Here is an 18,501-nt window from a genome sequence, read left to right on the forward strand (position 1 = left end):
GGTACGCGTTTTTTTTTTTGGTTGTTGAGACGTGTGTACTCGTAACGAGTACTTTTTCTCTATTTCCTTATGTTTTCCCTGTTTCCCATTTACTCTTCTCGTTGCTTCACTGCTTTCTCACGATTGTTTGCGGAAAGCACGAAGAAACGTCGGTGGAAGCAAGGTGCGATAGGGTTGGTGATAAGGAAAAAGGGAAAAGGAAGGTCAACCACAGAACGGCGAGAAGGCAGGCGAGGGAGGAAAGAAAGGAAAACGAAGCCACAGCAGCGCATAGAGAACAGTAAAAGAGTGGAAACAAAAGAAAAAGGGAAGCGGGCGCTCTCTGAGAATTCAACGGGGAGTTTAAAAAAAAAAGACGTCTTGCGAGCTTTCACACAGAACGTGGCTGTAAAGCAGTTCTTGTGTGGGACTTGAAAGGCCACAAGGCGTTTAAAGTTGTTTTCATCTCAACCTCGTCAAGACGTCGGTGGTTGGCTACATAAATTCCAGTTGGTGGCCATCTCTTTCGCCCGAGCACCGGCGTGAAAAGAGAATGGCCTGCTCCTGCCATGAAAAAGTGGATCCGCAGCGATTGCGGATAAAATTGGCAAATGAGTGGTTTAGAGACGGCGTCGTATCAGAAAAAACCCCAACGTTGTACTGCGCCTCGTGTGAAAGCCCGGGGAACGTGTCGTCTGGCAAGAAACAAATCAAAAAAATTTTACGCGTGCTTTCCTTTTCCAAATCGAGGGAAGATGCGGATGCTGCGGGGGAGGGCGCCATGGAGGAACTCTTCATGTGTCTCTCATGCACCAGGTGTTTCTGCGCGCAACATGCAAAGGCCCATGAGGAGGAAGAGAACAGGGACATTGCGGATAGCGGCAATCGCCGTGGAAAACGTCACTACCTTTTTTTTGCTGTTCCACGTTGTGCAAAAGCGATGAAGACTTCGTCCGCGCCAGGGAAAAACAGGTCGGTGTTCCCAAAGTTTGAGGTAGATGGCCTTGAGCAAATACGCGAGTCTGGCGCCCTGACGCTGGAAAAGGAGAGAGAGATTACATTTCGTCCAGTCGGTGATTCACAAGGCTGGGTTTATCATTTATGGTGTATGTTTTGCAGCGAGAAGCCAGCACCAGTTTCCTCCCGGGATATTTCGGGACGTGACAAACTCCACGTGCATATCGAGCAGATAGGTGGCGTTATTGCAAGACTCCTTTTCCTCTTGTACGAGGGAATTGCAATTGAAATTCCCGTCGAAGGGTCTGCATTACTCCAGAGCAACACCCACTTAGGGGACCACGTGTCGCATGAACACAGCGATAGGGATCTTTACCTCACCCGTGATGTTATACAAAATATGGATACATTCAAGAGTCCTACGTCTTCAGTTGGGGCATCCTCTTTTGTATTCCGAGGATCAAAGGTAAGGTTGGATGAGTTGGTCTTAGCACATGTTGCCGGTATGGAGAATCGTTTTAACAATTGCTACTTTAACTCGGTGTTACAATGTGTTTTGAAGTGTAGTTTTTTTACGCGTTTACTGCTTGATCCGAATCTGAAACCAATGCCAGGCCCACTAACTCGTTGTCTGTACGATATAGCTCTTCACCTTAGTAAACAAACCGCTAATGATGTGAGGACACATGCACTATATCCATATGCGCGGGAGGTACTGAATTGTTTGCGCGCAATCTCACCCCTTTTTGCGAATCATGATCAACAAGATTCCCAGGAGCTCTTTTTGTGCATGGTCAATGGGGTGGCGGATGAGTTTGACAAGGGCAAATCCGAGGAGGAGAAGCAACGGGGTCGACGGTTACCCTTCGAGGGGGTTATTCGCACGGAGGTTGCCTGTTCGCAGTGTAAGAGCCGCTTTCCACGTGAGGAGGTGTTTATGGCCCTCTCTGTTCCCGTTGAGTCCTCTCTAGAGGAGGGGCTTCGCAAACTCTTTCAGACGGTAAAACTGCAGGAAAAAAATCAATACGCATGTGAGGAGTGTTTTAAACGGTTGGCGGAAAAGGAACAAGAGCGACATAACGCGGCCATCAAAGCCGAGAATCACCGAAAGACGAAATCCAAGAGGAAGGCGGCGGCGGCGGAGGAAAAGCGGAGTCTGAACTGCGTATATTCCGACGCTGATGTATCGACTTCCATCAGTCGTCTGGGCGGCACACTCGCCCTGCACCTGCTGCGATTTCAATTGGACGGTAGCGACTTCCAGAAGGTTACGCGCAACGTGGCATTTCCCTTGTCTCTCGATTTGAAGAATTTTGTTTCAGACGAGGTTCGACATGAGTACGCACGGGCGCACGACCTTTCTGATTTGCAGGCACGTTTCCCGCACAAACGAAGTGATATTTTGCTTTCCTGCTTGAAATCCGCGAATGGCGACCTTGAGGAGGCGGTGCGGATGTTGACGGACACGGAAGAAGGAGAGGTCCTGAGCCCCGCGGAAGATGCCCTGCTGGGGTCAAAGGCGGGGCAGACACCATTGTGTGCCTCCGGTGCAAGGGACAGCGCGTGCCATAGCAGTGGGCACAAGACCCGCGGCATGGGCTGTGTGGGTGAACCGTCACCGCCCTTCGCGAGGGCAACAAATGGTGCGATGGAACGGCAGGAGTGGCTCCCGTCGCTTAGGAGAGAGCTCGTTGGCATTGTGGCGCACCGCGGTTTCCTGCACGGTGGCCACTACGTTGCATACGTGCGACATGACAAGCAGCACAACACCTGGTTCCGCTGCGATGACGAGGAAGTGGAAAGAGTCGACGAGGAATACGTTCTGCGTTGTCAATCCGATGTGTATATGTTGTTTTACGAGTAGCAAGGGGCGTGCAGGATGCGAGATGGGGGGTACGCGAGGCCAACAATGCCAACGGGGGGACGAAAGGACGGCCGAATAAGTTGTGAAAGGCGAAGGCAGTGAACGCCGAAAAAAATGAAAATAAAACGAAATAAAGGAGGATGCTTTCGGGGAGCGTTGGCGTCCGCGGGTAATTAGATGGAGCGGGGAAGTGAGAAGACGGAGAGGAAAAGCGGGCTAAAAATCAAATGGGGCCCAACACTGAGGAAAAAAAACACACACACACACACGCACACACGACTGGATAATGGAAAAAGAAAGACAATACGTTGACCCAGCCGAGATAGAGTAGGGGGGGGGAAAAAAAACGTAATAATAAATAGGCATTATGCTCTTAGCATTAAGACACATATAAAAAAAAACACCTTTTCTGTGCCCGTTTGCTTGCTACTTGGATACGTATGGGCCTGCTGCGGGGAAGTGCCTTGGTTGTAGTTGTTTTTATTGTATACATTGGTGTGTGCTTCATAGGCGTTTGACAGTCGCACTGCTACTCCTGTGGCTCGGTGCGTGGAGATGTGGGCGTTATTTCAGTCATTTCTGGTTGAACGCTCTGCATGGTTGATTCTTTTTACGCATAGAAATATGCGTCTCCTAATTGGAAGCTACAGAGTGCCATCTTTCTTCCTTCGTTGCGGCACCACCATGCTTACTACTCCGGTTAGTTTTATCCACTTCTGCATTGTTTTATATACAGCCTTCTTTATTCTTCCTCGCCTGCCTGTGGGGCGCCGTATTTGCCGCCTTCTTGTTTATGTTGTGTCTTTTTTCTGCGTCTGGTCACGCGGCTCTTCTTCCCGGACATTCCTTACACTCACTTGCTTTTTTCTTTTTCTGGACCCAGGCAGCACGTTAAGAAAAGAGTGGGGAAGGCAAGGCGATGAGCGCGACAACGAGGCAGATGGTCAAGCCGACCGGCATTGTGCACCGGTACATGACGGAGGGTCAACGCGTGTGTGTGTGGCTTGTGCACGACACGCACATGAAGATTGAGGGCGTCCTTCTCGGCTACGACGAGTTCATGAACGTGGTGCTTGGTGATGCCGCAGAGGTGCATATAAAGACAGGTGAGGTGGTGCCGGTAGGAAAAATACTTCTTCGCAGTGATAATGTTGGTGTCATTCATCCCATAGGCGTCTAGACGAAGGGAGGCAGCATCATCGCTTCTTTACCCGTCACCTTTTTTTTTCTACTTCGTCCATACCGGCACGCCTCTGTGTGGCCTACGTGCATAACCGAAGGAATGAAAAGGGTGGGAGTGTGGAGATGCAGTGAGACGGTTTAATAAGAGCGGATTTTGCAAGGAAGACATCTCCGTGTTAACTGTACGGCTTCCTGCCGTGCATGTTTTTGTCGGTGGACTGTGGCCACATTTATTGGCTCGCAGTGATGTTGGATGCGTCCTTTGTTTGTTTGTCTGTTTTTGTTGTTCTTGCTGGTTTGTTTGTGTGTTCTCCTCTCTTCCTTCTTCGGGACACACGCAGCTTCACCGTGGCGTGAACTGGGGTTGGGGTTGGGGTTGGGGTGCGTGGCTGCATCACATAGAGAAGTAGCCGCGGCCTCAACGGAGCAAAGGACATAGATACGCGGCCTTTCTTATTGCAGGCCTTTTAGAGAAAAGGGGTCCTTCACTAGATCATTGCCGACCCCGCGGCCGCTACATAAAAAAAAAAAACAGAGGGAAAAGGAAAAGGGCGCGAAAAAAGAATCAATCAAAGGAGATAAAATGGGCTGCGGGGTGTCTCACCTGCCTCCCAACGCCTCCGAGGCGAGGCCGCTTCACAAGTCGATGGAAATCGTGCCCTGCGCCGACAAATGTACCAATCGCTTTCCTGCCCACCCGACACAAATTGCGGAGGAAGCGCACGAGAATGGCATCTCTTCAGGTCGCCCGTCGGCTGATGAAGGATCCGTGAGCAGCACTGACTCACCGCCGCCCCGTTTTTCGGTTTCCCATGACGTGGCCGGTGGTGACGGCCGCGCCGATGCTTCCATTCAGGTCTGTAGCGGGAGTGATGGTAAGCATGGCGTGAACCCTGCCCTTGAGTGGAGGCGTTCCGCCTCACCCGTGCCTGGTCTCTCGGAATACGCAACTCTCTCACTGCGCCACGTGCACAAGAAGTTGAAACACAATCATCGTGTGTTTAGAATATGTCTCACAGGTGGTCCTTGTGCGGGGAAGTCGACGTTTCTCACGCAACTGCAGGCGAAAATGCCGCAGCGCACAGGGTACAAAGTATTTTGTGTCCCAGAGGCGGCGACATTGCTTGTAACGGGCGGTATGGAGTGGAGCGGAGACCTCATTGAGGAGCAGCAGCTGGCACTTCTCCGCGTGCAGATGGCGCTTGAGGATCAGTTCTACAGCGTGGCCATGGCTTGTGGGGCGCCAAGTATTGTCATTTCTGACCGTGGAACGATGGATGGAAGCGCCTTTTGCTCCAAAGATGTTTTTGCACGCATTGGAAAACGTCTGAATGTGTCGATGGAGATGCTGCGCGATCGCTACGATGCGGTCATTCACCTTGTGACTGCTGCCTGTGGTGCCAGGGAGTACTACAACCTGGACAACCCCGCCCGCTACGAAGGCATTGAGGAGGCCGTGGAGTCGGACAAGAAGCTGCGGCAGGTCTACGTTGGCCACCCCATGCTGCGGATTATTGACAATTCTACGACGTTTGAAGAAAAGATAGAGCGAGGGCTAGCGCTGGTCGGACAGATTATTGGGCAGAAGTTTTCAATGCGTAACACGTCCTATTATTTGCTAAGTCACTGCCCGAAGGAGTTGCCAGTGAAGAGCGTCGCATCTGCACTCACCATCACGGTGTTGTGCAACAGCCACATTAATGACATTCGGCTCCTTATTCGACGAGAACATCCCTCGGGAGAGTGCATGTACTTCTTTAACTCCATTCGAAGTATGGACAAGCGTAGCCCCAGTCGGCAAAGCATAGGGTCGGAGGGCAGCTTCATGCGAGACGCCTCCACTGCGCCACAGGTGGAAATTCAGGCCGTGCAAAGCGCCTTTATGGGCACCATGGACGCCGATCAGCGCGCCAAGAACGAGCAACGTATCAGCAGTCGAGAGTATGCCATTCTGATGCGGCACCGCGACACACAAAGACGGGATGTCGTCATGAATGCTGTTCAGTTTATCCACGACGATGCCAGGTACGAAGTAACCACCATTCTGGAGCCGTCCTGGGCCGCAGGAAAGCAGGCATTGACGCTTGAGTGCGACGACCAGGAAAGGGAGACGTTTCCTTCGTTTCTTGTGGTGGACCGCGAGGTGCCGATTGACAGCCTGTCCACCGCCTTCCTGATAGCACACACAGAGATGGGGCCACTTTACACGTCGCTTGCCTACGCGCCGGTGTTTACGCGTGGCCTCCGCACGAGGGGAGCATGCGCCGATACTGAGGGCAGCCGTACCCACAACAACAGCAGTGGTGGTGAGGATGGCCAACGAACCCCACAGAAGTTGAGGCGACATGCTGAAGATGAAGTGGATTCGAACAAAAAGACAGTGAAGCGGAAAAAAAAGAAGCACCACGCCAAGCGCACTACTGCGGATGATGGGGAAGCGTCGTCGTTGTTGCAGACGCCAGATGAGACCGTGGAAGTCACTGCCAAAGTGGAGGAGACCGTTGAGGTGGAGAAAGGTTCTCCGAATCGTCTCAAGCGGCCCTTACTTGGCCCAATTAACGACCTGCCGGCACCACCAACGCCACCGATACCTCCTCCTCGTCTTCCTAGCGGCCCGCCCACTGCAAACCCTCGCGGAGCCATAGCGAGTATGCACTGATGATGCATTTCGTTACTTTTAGAATTAATGTGCCCTCACTTTTTAGATGTCAATTCTTAGATTCACCCCTTCATTCGATGATGTTGTTGTTGTTTTTTACGCTGAGTGGGAGACAGTTTTTTAATGTTTTTTTTTTGAACTTGCCTTTCTCAATTTATTCTTGTGTTACCTATTATTATTTTTTGTTTCTGCAATACAACATTTTTCTGGCTGCCCCATATCCAGCTGGCCTGCCTGCAATGTACGTATGTATGTTGACGCTGGTGTGTGTATAGACATCTTTTTTACATGCATTACACGCGTGTACGAGATATACGCGATCATTATTGTGGCTGCTCTCACGTGCGTGATGTCTTACGAGCATTGAGAACCTTTGCGATGTGTGAGGAGGAAAAGAGGAGAAAGGAGAAGGAGTGCGTGCTCTTGCGGAGGGGGGGGGTAATGTCGTTATTTCATTGCCTTGGTGTGACATGCGGAGGAAACGAGGTGGATCGAAAAATAAAAAAGGGACTAACGTTTGTCACAGGGGTGGCTTCCCCGCTCTCGAGACGTATTCGGCGCCGAGGCGTGTCTGTGTGTGTGTGGCGCGCGTGCGGTCGATGGAGTTTTCATTTCTGTTGTCCTTTCTGTGAGTGTCAGCGGTGTGGTCAGGTGCGAGTTGGGTGCAACGCACTCCTGCGCAGCGTCTTCATTTGCTTTGCGTGTGTGTTTGTTTTTCTTTTCTGCGTCTCGTGCCGGCCGCTGGTCGCAAAGAGGGTGTTCCGAGAGGAACCCGCAAAGGAAAGGAGGAAGAAAACCGTCCGGGCAAGAGCCACACGGGGACAAGGAAGCGGTGGACGCGGACGCAAGGGGGAAGGGAGCGCAGCAACGGGGGCGCGAGTCGTCTGCGGCGTAACTCAGAACCTGCCGCCGGAGTAGGAGGAGGAGGAGCAGGCGCAGTATATACACATACGGACAAAAAAAAGAAGGCCTACAACATAAGAAGAGTGAGAGGAGGCGGTAAATACGAAGTTGGAAGTAAAACGGGAACAGACGGCGGTAAGGTGACGCTCAAAGAGGAGGTGGTTGGGGTCGCACCGTGGAGAGGTCCGGATGGCCAACCGTACGGGGGAGTTGGAGCCCGTGGAATGCCTTGTTTGTGCGACGGCTTGTGAGGCGATAGCCGTCTTCAACTGTGGACACTACGTGTGCTACGTCTGTGGGCTGCACATTCACTCCATTGATCATGGTGCGTGTCCAGTTTGCCGTGAAAAGGGTGAGACAGTTATTGTGACTCGCACTCTGCCAGGCGAGAACGACGATGAGGACAAGTTCAGCACGGCATCGGTCCAGGCCATGGAGGATGTGTCTGTGTTCGACACGCAATTGCAGTGCTTTGTGCAGGGTAACAGCTTGGCGACTGAGATGAGCAAAATGTACGAGTGTGTGTGTCCTGTGCCCAAGTGCTGGCGTAGGGGCGTGCAGGAGCCCTTCTGTGAGCTGTATCCTCTGCGGGAGCACCTTAGGATTGAGCACAGGATGGAGTACTGCGGTATCTGTCTGCAACATCGATCTGTGTTCCTGTGCGAACAACAGGTGTACTCGCGGGAGACGTTGCAGCTGCACATGGATGGGGTGTGCCCACACGATGCCCCCGCGTTTTTGGGGCACCCGTTTTGCAGATTTTGCGCCAAGTCACGTTTCTACGACGAGGATCACCTTCTTGAGCACATGAAGCACCATCACTTTACGTGTGACGTGTGCAACCGTAGCGAGTTCCTCTTCAGGTACTATGAAAATCGTCAAAAACTGCTTCAACATTTTGAGCAAGCGCATCAGTTGTGCGATCATCCCGCCTGTGCGTCACTCGATCCAATGATGAGGGTGTTCGCCTCGGACTTGGAACTGGCGCTTCACAAGCAACGCGTGCACGGGGTGCGTTCGCGGGTGGCTCTGTTCATGGCAGATAACTCTTCCGCAAACCCCAGCAGCAGCCCGCCCACAACAACGTCCCCCGCAACGAGGGGCAACGCAAATGTCATAAGCATTACCTTTGATCACGTGCATCGGCAGGATACGGTGAAGCTGATGCAAAAATGCGCACATAGCGGCGGCGGTGTCAGTGCGGGTGGGCCCAAAGGGAAAAGAAAAGGAGGTGACAAAATTCGTATGGGCTGGGTCCGGGGCGACGCGCCTGGATTGCCGCTGCATTTTCGGATTCGCGGTGTGTTGAGCCCTCTCATGCGTAGAGGCCGTGAAAGGGCGGCGGAGCCACACTCCGCATTAGCTTCGGGTGCCTTTGGCGTGTCAGAGAGTGCTGAGACGTACAACTCGAAGAATAAAGTGCCACTGGACCGCAACGAACTTCAGTGTGCCTTGGATGCCGCTCTGCGAGAAGAACTGCCTGAGTTGCATCAAATGCAAGACTTTCGGGCGTGTACGGCGGAGTTCATGAGTGGAAGGATGTTGACCATGCGATACTACAACTGCCTGCGCACCGAGTTCTTCCCGTCCGAGGGGGCCTTTCAGAAGGTGTTCCCTCTGCTTGTTGCCACCGTCCCTCTCCCGGAAAGACGCGATGCGCTTGTGCAGATTGAGAAGATGCGACACGCACCGGAGGTGCTACATGCCCAGCGGATGCAGGAGGAGGACGCGAAGAAGAAAAGGGATGCTGAGAAGTGGCAGAAGCAGTATGAGCTCTTGGCACGCATTGAGCAGAAGTCAAACCGGCGCAAGGGAAACGTCGCCGGCGGACACAACGTCTGGCTGGAGAGAGGTTCGGCCGCTCTTCTTAGCCGGGCGCACGAGCAGCAGTCCGAGGCGCAACCGCAGGAGCAGCAGAGGAGGTCACAACAGCCCTCGCGGGGCAACAACAACAATAACGGCAGTACTCGCCCTTCTTCTGCGCAGGCCTCTCTTCCCGCGACGGCACATTGGGGCACAACACATGAGCAACAGCAGCTTCGGCCTTCGTTGCTTCCCACAGGAACAGGATATTACCAAGACCCGGATGATTTTCCGGAGCTGCCCACAACAAACCCACGTCTGGCATGGGGACGGTCACAAGCGAAGCGGTCTCAGCGGCCGAATGCGTGGAACTGCAAAAGGATCTAAGCTGAGTTAGGAGGACTGGTGGCTGGGATCGGCGAGGACGAGGGGAAGGATGCAACAGACGACAAGGGCGAGAGGAGACGACGCTGAGGAAGAGGCAAGTGTAGCAGAGGCCTCCAAGAGGTATCAGCGGCAGCTGGCAGCAGTAACGGTGACAAGAGTAGCAACGCATTACGAGCGCCCTTTGTTGCTGCTACTTTGGGTATATATATATATATATATATATGCATGCGTGTGTGTGTTAACCTAGCTTTTTTTTTTGCTCTTTCTTTGCCTCCTTCGTACTCCGTCTTTCCGTTGCTTCTGCTTGACAGGGCGTCCTTCACCCGTTGACCGCTGCAACCAAACGGCGTGGACAGGCGTGCGCCACAAACACAAATTACCCCAACGCGCGTGTCTCAAATGAAGACGGCCTCTTCCTCCGAGCCACCGTCACGAACGCACTCCATAATTAAAGAAAACTAAACCAAAAAAAAACAAGCAAAAAAAAAGGGTCTTTTCGACAAACACTTCTACTGTTTTCACTTACAACCGCTCACAACCGTGCGCAGGTTCTTCTGTCCCTTAATTTCCACTTCTTCTACACACACAAGTACTGCGAGTGAAGACGGAATGAAAGCAAACAATAATTTTTTTTTTATGCGCGCACGTCGGGGTTTCTGTGCCCAACCCCATGTAGGAGGAATGCCCCACCTGAAAAAAAAAATGGGGTTAGGGGCGGGAAGGCCGAGATTGGATGTGCATTTGAAGCTGTGCGGGTACTCGGGCGATGAGGAAATGTCGTTTACGTTCCCCGCCCTCTTTTGTTGTTGTTGTTTGCAGCTTTCTCGCTATCTCCCTTCCTGTGTGTGTGTATGTGTGTCTTCGCGTTTTTTTTTTACTTCACGCTACTAACAGCGGGACATTTGTTCTTCTGGCATACGCCCGCTCGTTTTTCTCTGCCTCTGAAAGGCCTCTCCCAGGGGCGACTGGCTGTGCGGCACATGACTTCGCGGTGTGGCAAACCACTTTGGCTGTCGGCGCATGTTCTCCTTTTCTCTCCTCCTCTTTCACCTGAGTTGTCGACGTACATGTTGTACGTGGCGCACGCACGCACGCACGCACACACACACACACACACAAAACTGAGGGGGGGAAAACGGGAGGAAAAAAACTCGAAGGAAGAGAGGAAGCGGGGCCCGTTGGAGTGTTGCTGTGACATCCCATTTGCCTCATCCAAACTTTCATTCACTCGCGTTGTGCCTCGCCCTCGGAGATGTCTGTTCGAATGGATACGACGCTCTACAGTGAGCTGAATCGCCTCGAACGCGGTGACTTCCTCCTTTTTCACTGCGTGCAGCTCTCTCAACACGAGCGCGATGTGCAGCGATACTTCTTTGGGTGCTACTTCCCGCGCTGGTGTGGGTTCTACGTGGAAGAGCTGCGGGAGCTGCCCGGTCCGTTGGGCTACAAGGTGCAGCGCCACTTCCCCGCCTACCCCTTTGACGTGTACCTGAAGGACGATGGGGAAAACTTTCTCACGGACGACTTCCAGGAGGGCTCCATATTCACCCTGGGGGCCCCGCAAAATCAACGTGATGACGGACCGAAACGGTACAAGGTAGTACACTGCGATGATAGCCGCTTGCGCACACGTACGGGCACAACACTCGCGGCAATTGGCAACGACGTCACGACGACGCTGAATCAAACGCACCGCGTGCCTGGCGAGGCTGTAGATCTCCTGCGTGAGATTAGAGATGCGTACGTTGTATATGCTGGCAATGGTATTCCTGAGATTGGTATTAAGGCCATGGGACGCCACTTTCGCCACGCCAGTGAGGATGGTAAGCGGTGGATGTCGTTGGAAAGTATTGCAAAGTTTGTTCGCGACTCGCGTGCCTTCGCCACCACGCTTTCCTTCCATGACACGCAGCAGACTACATTTAGAATTGACGCCATTGCCAAATGCATTCATGAGGCTTTTCCACAGAACGAAGACGGCTGCATTGACTACGATTTTTTCATGGATTACGTGCGTGGCCCGATGAGCCAGAAGCGAAAGGATGCCGTATGGGAAATATTCCGCAAGTTGGACTTTGATGGAAACGGCTACCTCAACATTTTGGACATCCAGGCCCGCTACAATGCACAGGAGCACCCTGTGGTGGCGGTGGAGGGACTCTTCTCCGCGGACAAGCTCCTTAAGGGCTTTCTCACAGTCTGGGACGAGAACAAGCAGTACGGATTGGTGCCATATACTGAGTTTATCGACTACTACAACGGCGTGAGCGCCGTCATCGCGGACGACGACGTCTTCTTTGATATTCTGCGAAACCAGTGGAAGGTGATGCGTGACTGGGGAGGAGTCCTGGGGGGGACGCGGCGGGGGAGGTGACGCCTCTACGATGTAAAAGAAATGCAGGAAAGAACAAAATGCAACAACAACAACAACAACAACATAGAAGACGAAGCAAGCCGAAACACAACGCCAAGAAGGAAGCACAAAAGAAAAAAAAACTCACTCAAAATGTAGTTGAGAGTGTTGTTTTGTGTGTCTGCTTCCGACAGCTGACGGGGCCTGAACGCATATGCAATGTACTCGCTCTCTTTTTGTTGTTATTGTGTTTTGTGGGTGTAGGCGCATTTCCGTTGCTTGGCCTTTTTGCGTTCTGTGCTGTTTGTTGCTCGCGTGCAGCATTGCCTCTCGTGCAATAATATATGTCTTATCTGCCACTTTTTGGCCAGTCGCCTCGGTGCTTCTTTCCGACTTCACTTATTACTCTGATCCACACGCACATGCATCTCTAGCAGCTGCTTCCTACTGGGGCTGGAGGTATTGCACTGTCGCTTAGCGTACATGTCAGGCCGACTGGTGGTGGTGAGCTCCGCTAGCGCTGCCGCCCCCTCTTTTTCCAACCACAACAGCTATTCTGACGCGTGCTACTTTATCGTCATAGAGTCCCCAACAAGGTGCGATGCTGGCGTGTATCAGGGGGAGGCCACTCCGCCAGTAGGCAGGAAGCTGAATCTAGCGGAGGGTAATGTGCCCGAGGAGGAAGTGAACAATTGCACCTTTACGAACGGTTCCTCGCAGGATGCTAGGGATGAGGTTGGAGTCGTTGTTATTACTGTGGATACCGTCTCTGGTCAGCTTCTGCACACGGGTGTTCCACAGAAGGATCTGTTTGCCTCAATGTCGGACGCCATGCAGGCAATCTCGACGTTGTGCTCTTCCACTGCTTCCGCATGCGAGGTGCACACTGTGTGTGAGTTTGCTGCCTTCGCCGGTGGGTGTCTTACTGAGGAAACCATAAATTTGCTCTTTATTGAGTCGACTACGCTACTGATGAGGAGCAGTGGTGCGACTTGCAATTCTCATTGCGTAGCTGACGAGTTTAACCCATCATTTGCCTTGCCGCTGAGCAACTGCATTCCACCACTTTTCTCTGTTGACAAGGCACAATGGTTCAATATTCCGCTGCGAGTTTCGGTACCGGCTCTGCAGCAGCCTCTCACAAGCAACGGAGTGCATCCTTGGAAGCTCGGTAGTCGTAGTTCAACATCCTGTGGCGTCTCGTCTAGCGTGTTGGGTGGCGCTATGATGCCGCCCTACCTCTACTTTTCACCAGTTGTGGATGTGACACATTGTTGCGTCTTTAGGAATGCCGTGATGCGTTCGGTGGCCTCCTATAAGGCGGGTAGTGGCAGCAATCCTTCACGGGCTGCCAGTGTTGGTCGGAATGACAACCCTGTTTCAGCCCCTCTGTGCATAACTGAACTTTTTCCACCACTTCCCACGCAAATGGGCCGTGATGCTCTAGGCCACTGTGATTGTCTCTGGAACGAGGAGCTTATTCGCTTCTGTGACGTGTTTGGTCTGGGGGAGTGGTGTTGTCGTTTGGCGCTTGGTTCATGCACCACCGTCCCTTTGCCGTATTCAGATGCTGCCCCTTCTCTTGCCCTTCTCGTTGTTCGTCTGAGTCGTCTGGCATTTCCGGGGTGCTGCTACGAATATACGATATCGTCTGCGAAGGTGCAGTTAGACCACTATGTATCAACGCTTGAGACGGAGTTTCAACTGATTACCCTACGTGAGCCGTTGAGGCGTCAGTGCGATGGAAAGGGAACGGAGTCTACTCGTTCATTTACCTGGCGTCGGGGCACAGATTTTGCCGGTCACAAGAACATTCTGGAGCAGAAGGAGCGGTTCAAGGCCTACACAGAGCTATTTGTGGATCCGCTGCCTCCACGCGAGGATCAAGTGAGAGGCCTTTTCTCTGCATATCTGGAGCGATACGGACCGGGGACGAAAATTTATTTGGCGCACGCGGGGAGTGTGATGTTGCAGGGGGTCACCTTAGCACGAGACGCGGATCAGGACTTGAGTGGCTCCCAAAGATGCAATTCCCCCACAACAGGGGTAAAATCGCCCATGAAGAAACGACGCATGAGCCCTTTGGCCTCGCCAGGGAGGCAAGGTAAATCGTTTGTATCGCACTTTGGGGCTGCCGTGTTGGGGCACCGAGGTGAGGTAGGCGCTGGTGCGGTAAATTCGACTCCTGTGAACGCGAGACTACAATCCATTCTTCAATCACTTGCTGGACATGTCAAAGCGCATGGACTCCGTCCTACGGTTGCTCTCGGAGCGTTATGGCCCCCTACGCCCCCCTCCTCTTCCTGCGTTGCGGCTACGCCAGCGGGCACGGTATCAGTGAATGAGGAAAAATTCTTGCAAGCCTTTTGGGGAAGGGAGTTTCCTGACGTTACTCAAGAGAAGACGTCAGATCATGAGGTGCCGCGCGTGTGCGTGAGTGACGGGACCCAAGTAAGCACTATTGCATCCATTATTCTCTCGCTTGCTTGGATGCTGAGCTGGTTGTGTGGCGAAGTTGCTGCGGGGAGGGATGCGGTTCAATTTTTGCTTCAGTCTGAGGATTGGGTGGAGGATGTAATCCGTGTGTTGGGCAACTCCGCGGCTGCTACGCCTGGCCTTCGCACGGTTTTAGTAAATCAACAGGCGGTGAATCGGGCAAAGCGTTGTCTTCTCGAAATTTGTGTAGGAGCCCCAGTTGCGTTCAGCCCAGTCGTGTGGGCGACAGCGCAGTACATTGAGCAGCTGTCTCATTGCGTCACGGACCACGTTTCTGTGCCCGGTGGCAAAGAGGAGCCCAAGGATCGTCAGTGCACAGGAATCGCAAGCAGGACAATGCACGCGTTTCTAAAGAAGTTATTTCTTTCGGAGGGCGAGTTTTATCCCAGCGAACTTGTGCGACACCGGATCGTGCTTCTCTCACATCCATCGCGGCTTTCCTCTATCATCAACGTTCAAATGCTGGTTTTGCCTTCGAAGGTGCAGGACTCCGCGGTGTCGTCGGATGGGGCAGAGACTGCCTCTACTGGACCCCGGGAGAGGCTGTTCCCATTTACCCCCATGCGTCATTTGTATCCTCCCACCTCATGCGAGGAGATGCTGTCTACTGTGTCGTCCTCGGATGAGGGACCCACACCGACGCGAAGTATGTTGCACGGACTTCTGCACCCTTTCTCTCAACCCCTTCGTATGCCGTCCTGCTTTGAAGTGGTGGAGTTTACTATTGCTTTACCTTCCCTTTCATACGTCACGCATCTGGCCTTGCTGGTGGCAAACGCAGTTCAGATGGCACCGTATGCTGCGGTGCTCTCTCTTTCCCTTTCGACCTCCTGCTACCTGGGTCAGGCACATGAGAGGGTTGTCTTGGAAGATGCTTCGCTCCCACTTTCTGTTAACAGTCGATCATGGAAGGGCCGGCAAACGTCCCCGCAGTTAATTTTCTTTGAGTTGTGCCGCCCTTCCCACGACAAGGTTCCCTTCTCCACTCTGGAAGAGGTAGACGCTGGCGTTGGTGTGTCTGGGCGCAGCTTCAATCAAGCTATACCGGTTGTCGCGCGTTACCTGCGTCTCTCGCTTCGCGGTTCAGGCTGCCATCCGATGGCGCTGCCACCCATTTTGGTCTTTGGTGAGCCTCTGGATTTCATTCCGTGCGAAGAGCTGGACGCCGTCGTCGGCCGCCACACAACGTTGCGCCGCGTGCTTTGCGCGGTACGGTCCTCCTCTACATGGGGGTTTGAAAACAACCTGCCAGTTGCGTTTACCAGAGCGACGCCGCCTCACTCTCTCGTGACGGCTGCAGCTAAAGCTGCTCTGGGTGATCCTTGCGAAGCTGAGAGAGCAAACAGCCGTCCTGACGCGGATCGGGCGAAGGAGGATGAGCTTGCAAGAGCACCGCGCGCACACGGTCAACAGCAGCTTGCCACGTGCGTGGCGGCGCGGGGGCGGCAGGAGATGTACCTGCAGAAGGTTATCGGCGTTATTCCTGCAGATCTTTTTGAATTGCGCTTCGACGTGACTGTGGCGATGGAGGCGAAGCGGCTTCAGTGCCACGTGCGCCGCTGCTACCGGGATCTGAGTCTGTATCGCATGGGCGTCCCGCGCTGGGTCATGAATCCAGCATACCAGGTCTTCCCGCACTCCGCATTCCACCGCTCCCAACTTCCAGAGGAGGCAGGGGACGTGGAATTTATCAAGCGCCGACAGAGGGCCCCGAACGGGGACTCTCGCGCTGGTGCTTGTGGCAGCGTCGAAGAAAAGAAAACAGCTAGTGTGAAACACAAGGAGAAAAAACGATGCTTTCTTTGTCCTCGTCAGTTTTCGTGGTTTTCAGGCGCCAAGGAGTGCGACCGCTGTCGACGCCATGTGTGTGAAAAATGTCTTGCAACGAATCCTGTGCGTTTGCCTGAGCTTGGTATTTATGATCGCAGTGCATGGGTGTGCCTGGCGTGTTTTGAGAAAGTTATGCGGCTTGAGGATATTCTGAAGGCTTTTACCTGGAGCGAGCGTCTTGGTGAAGTGGAGAGTGACGTGGAAATGGACGAAGCAATCGATTTCTACGCACGCTGCACAACACCCCAGCTGGCGTCTATCCTTGCCCTGTGCCCCACTCCTACGCATAGCAGGTACTTGTATGCAGGCTGCTTACAGGCGTCTGTTAAACAGCCCTATCAGCTGACAATGTACCCACTGACACGTGTGGTGAATGCGCCTGGGATGGACGATGCCAATAGACCGCTCTTCGAAGAGGTGCTCGGTATCATGGGAATTGACCAGACTGTTTCTGTCGGATGGCGCTGCGTCACCGACGAGGAATGGTCAGCGTCCATTACACGCGTCAGCCGGCACGTGATTCTTCTCCTTCCTCATGTAGCTGTGGTGTCGCATGGAGTACTACGATGCATGTTGTTGGGGAAACTCCGTGGAAGCATTGAGGTTCAGCTGCACTTGGGGAATTCCTTGCATGCCCTTGAGTCCCTGCTTATAGCGCATATCGGCAACCCCGCGGTGTCTCTCGACGAGGCTGGTGAAAACCCTCTGAGGGAGGTGTTGCTGCAGCGCGAGGCATTTACCCCACCTCGGGACGTAAGGGCGGAGTTGGCAATTCCAACAGCAACACCGCCCACGAATATGACGTCAACGAGTACTGCCGTTGCGACTTCATCTGCAAGCAGTACAATGGCTCAGCTTGCCGCCCTCTTTTTTATTGGATCCGTCAGTGATCTTTTGCTTCTGCAAGTGGAACATTTTTCCCTCTGGGGTCGATTCACTTCCGATCCGCCACACGTAAACGCGTCGTACTACATGTGTAGACCGGATTATTCTCGTTACGGCGCGTCTTCGTCGAATATGATGTGCGGCACGAGTGGTGTGTTGGGTATTGCCTCGCTTCCCCGCATGCTTCCCATGACACGTCTTGTCCCGCAGCGCAACGTTTTTTCACACAACGGCTGTGAACAGCTTTTGGTGGAGTTTGACTTTGGTGTTCCTGTGACCATCTGCGGCTTCACTCTGGAACTGCACCATCCCGCGTTGATGACGGCGATGCACGAAGGCATCGCGACGGCACTGCGCCTCATTGGCGTCACAGCCTCGGGCTACCGCGGCAACATGGGCGTATTCCAGCTGCCGTGGCCTCCCCTCCTTTCATTCTCACCGGCTGCGTCCTTGTCATCTGAGGGAAGTTTCCTTGACATTGCTTCATACGCGTACAGTCTGCCGTCGACTGCCTATGGTGTCGTCTCGGTGCTTGCCGAGGTGGTTGAGTGGCGGCTCGCTCTTCATGCCGTGGGTAAAGCGAACGTGAGGAGGAACAGGAGGCGTCGCAGCGGCGAGGCGATGGAGACAACCCCCAAGCCTGAAGTTTCCTCCCGACGCAAGATTTATCTGGGGCGGATGCAGTTCTGGACAAGCGCCAATGCGAAAACGCAGCGCATGGTGAGAAGCCACACGTATACCTCCATTCATACCGCATTTGGTGACACGCAGTGATAGTCGCTTTGTTCCTTTTTATCCTCCCTTGTTTTTCACCCCCCGTCATTTCTCTCTCTTTTTTTTTTGTCCTCTTACAGGGCAACGCAGCTGTTGTGTGTGTGTGTGTGTGTCCAACGCGAACGTGGTCTCTGGGAAGTGTTCTCGCACCCCCGGGGCCACGCACGCAGGAAAGAACCACGCAAAAGAACAGCAGGGCGGAGCCCCACTGGAGGCGCGTCCTCGTTGCCTATCCTCAAAAAAGTGTTTGATGCAGCTGCTTTTTGGGGCGCCTTCGCGTTTGCTGGGTGCAGGGTGTCTCCCTGTGCATGGATGTGTGTGTGTGTGGTGAGGACAAGGTGAGAGCCGCCCCTCTTTTTTTTGTTTATTATTCTTCTAATGGTCGTTTTGCTTTTGTTGCTTTCATTCCGTGTTGTTGTTGTTGTTTCG

General features: G+C 53.3%; 5 protein-coding genes across 5 annotated transcripts, besides 9 other annotated features; all 5 read left to right on the forward strand.

Moving 5' to 3' along the window:
• Window positions 1–532: 532 nt before the first annotated feature.
• Tco025E_05478 (putative ubiquitin hydrolase) lies at window positions 533–2,800 on the forward strand (the record flags this gene model as incomplete). The annotated part of the gene is made up of 1 exon (XM_029372372.1): window positions 533–2,800. One exon carries the CDS (start codon window positions 533–535, stop codon window positions 2,798–2,800), a length of 2,268 nt encoding a protein of 755 aa, XP_029227523.1.
• Window positions 2,801–3,053: 253 nt separating this feature from the next.
• Window positions 3,054–3,077: a microsatellite.
• Window positions 3,078–4,243: 1,166 nt separating this feature from the next.
• Window positions 4,244–4,292: a microsatellite.
• Window positions 4,293–4,565: 273 nt separating this feature from the next.
• On the forward strand, window positions 4,566–6,641 carry Tco025E_05479 (uncharacterized protein; the record flags this gene model as incomplete). Its single annotated transcript, XM_029372373.1, has 1 exon — window positions 4,566–6,641. One exon carries the CDS (start codon window positions 4,566–4,568, stop codon window positions 6,639–6,641), a length of 2,076 nt encoding a protein of 691 aa, XP_029227524.1.
• A 911-nt stretch (window positions 6,642–7,552) lies between these two features.
• Window positions 7,553–7,575: a microsatellite.
• Window positions 7,576–7,733: 158 nt separating this feature from the next.
• On the forward strand, window positions 7,734–9,734 carry Tco025E_05480 (zinc finger, c2h2 type domain containing protein; the record flags this gene model as incomplete). The annotated part of the gene is made up of 1 exon (XM_029372374.1): window positions 7,734–9,734. The coding sequence occupies one exon, from the start codon at window positions 7,734–7,736 to the stop codon at window positions 9,732–9,734; it is 2,001 nt and encodes a 666-aa protein (XP_029227525.1).
• Window positions 9,735–9,934: 200 nt separating this feature from the next.
• Window positions 9,935–9,957: a microsatellite.
• A 617-nt stretch (window positions 9,958–10,574) lies between these two features.
• Window positions 10,575–10,593: a microsatellite.
• Window positions 10,594–10,814: 221 nt separating this feature from the next.
• Window positions 10,815–10,851: a microsatellite.
• A 135-nt stretch (window positions 10,852–10,986) lies between these two features.
• On the forward strand, window positions 10,987–12,108 carry Tco025E_05481 (putative calcium-binding protein; the record flags this gene model as incomplete). Its single annotated transcript, XM_029372375.1, has 1 exon — window positions 10,987–12,108. The coding sequence occupies one exon, from the start codon at window positions 10,987–10,989 to the stop codon at window positions 12,106–12,108; it is 1,122 nt and encodes a 373-aa protein (XP_029227526.1).
• A 29-nt stretch (window positions 12,109–12,137) lies between these two features.
• Window positions 12,138–12,172: a microsatellite.
• Window positions 12,173–12,570: 398 nt separating this feature from the next.
• Window positions 12,571–18,072, forward strand: Tco025E_05482 (uncharacterized protein; the record flags this gene model as incomplete). The annotated part of the gene is made up of 1 exon (XM_029372376.1): window positions 12,571–18,072. One exon carries the CDS (start codon window positions 12,571–12,573, stop codon window positions 18,070–18,072), a length of 5,502 nt encoding a protein of 1,833 aa, XP_029227527.1.
• Window positions 18,073–18,163: 91 nt separating this feature from the next.
• Window positions 18,164–18,185: a microsatellite.
• Window positions 18,186–18,426: 241 nt separating this feature from the next.
• Window positions 18,427–18,498: a microsatellite.
• Window positions 18,499–18,501: the final 3 nt, after the last annotated feature.

The sequence above is a fragment of the Trypanosoma conorhini genome (genome assembly GCF_003719485.1).
Source record: "Trypanosoma conorhini strain 025E chromosome Unknown Tco_14.4_contig_00322, whole genome shotgun sequence".
Lineage (NCBI taxonomy): Eukaryota > Euglenozoa > Kinetoplastea > Trypanosomatida > Trypanosomatidae > Trypanosoma > Trypanosoma conorhini.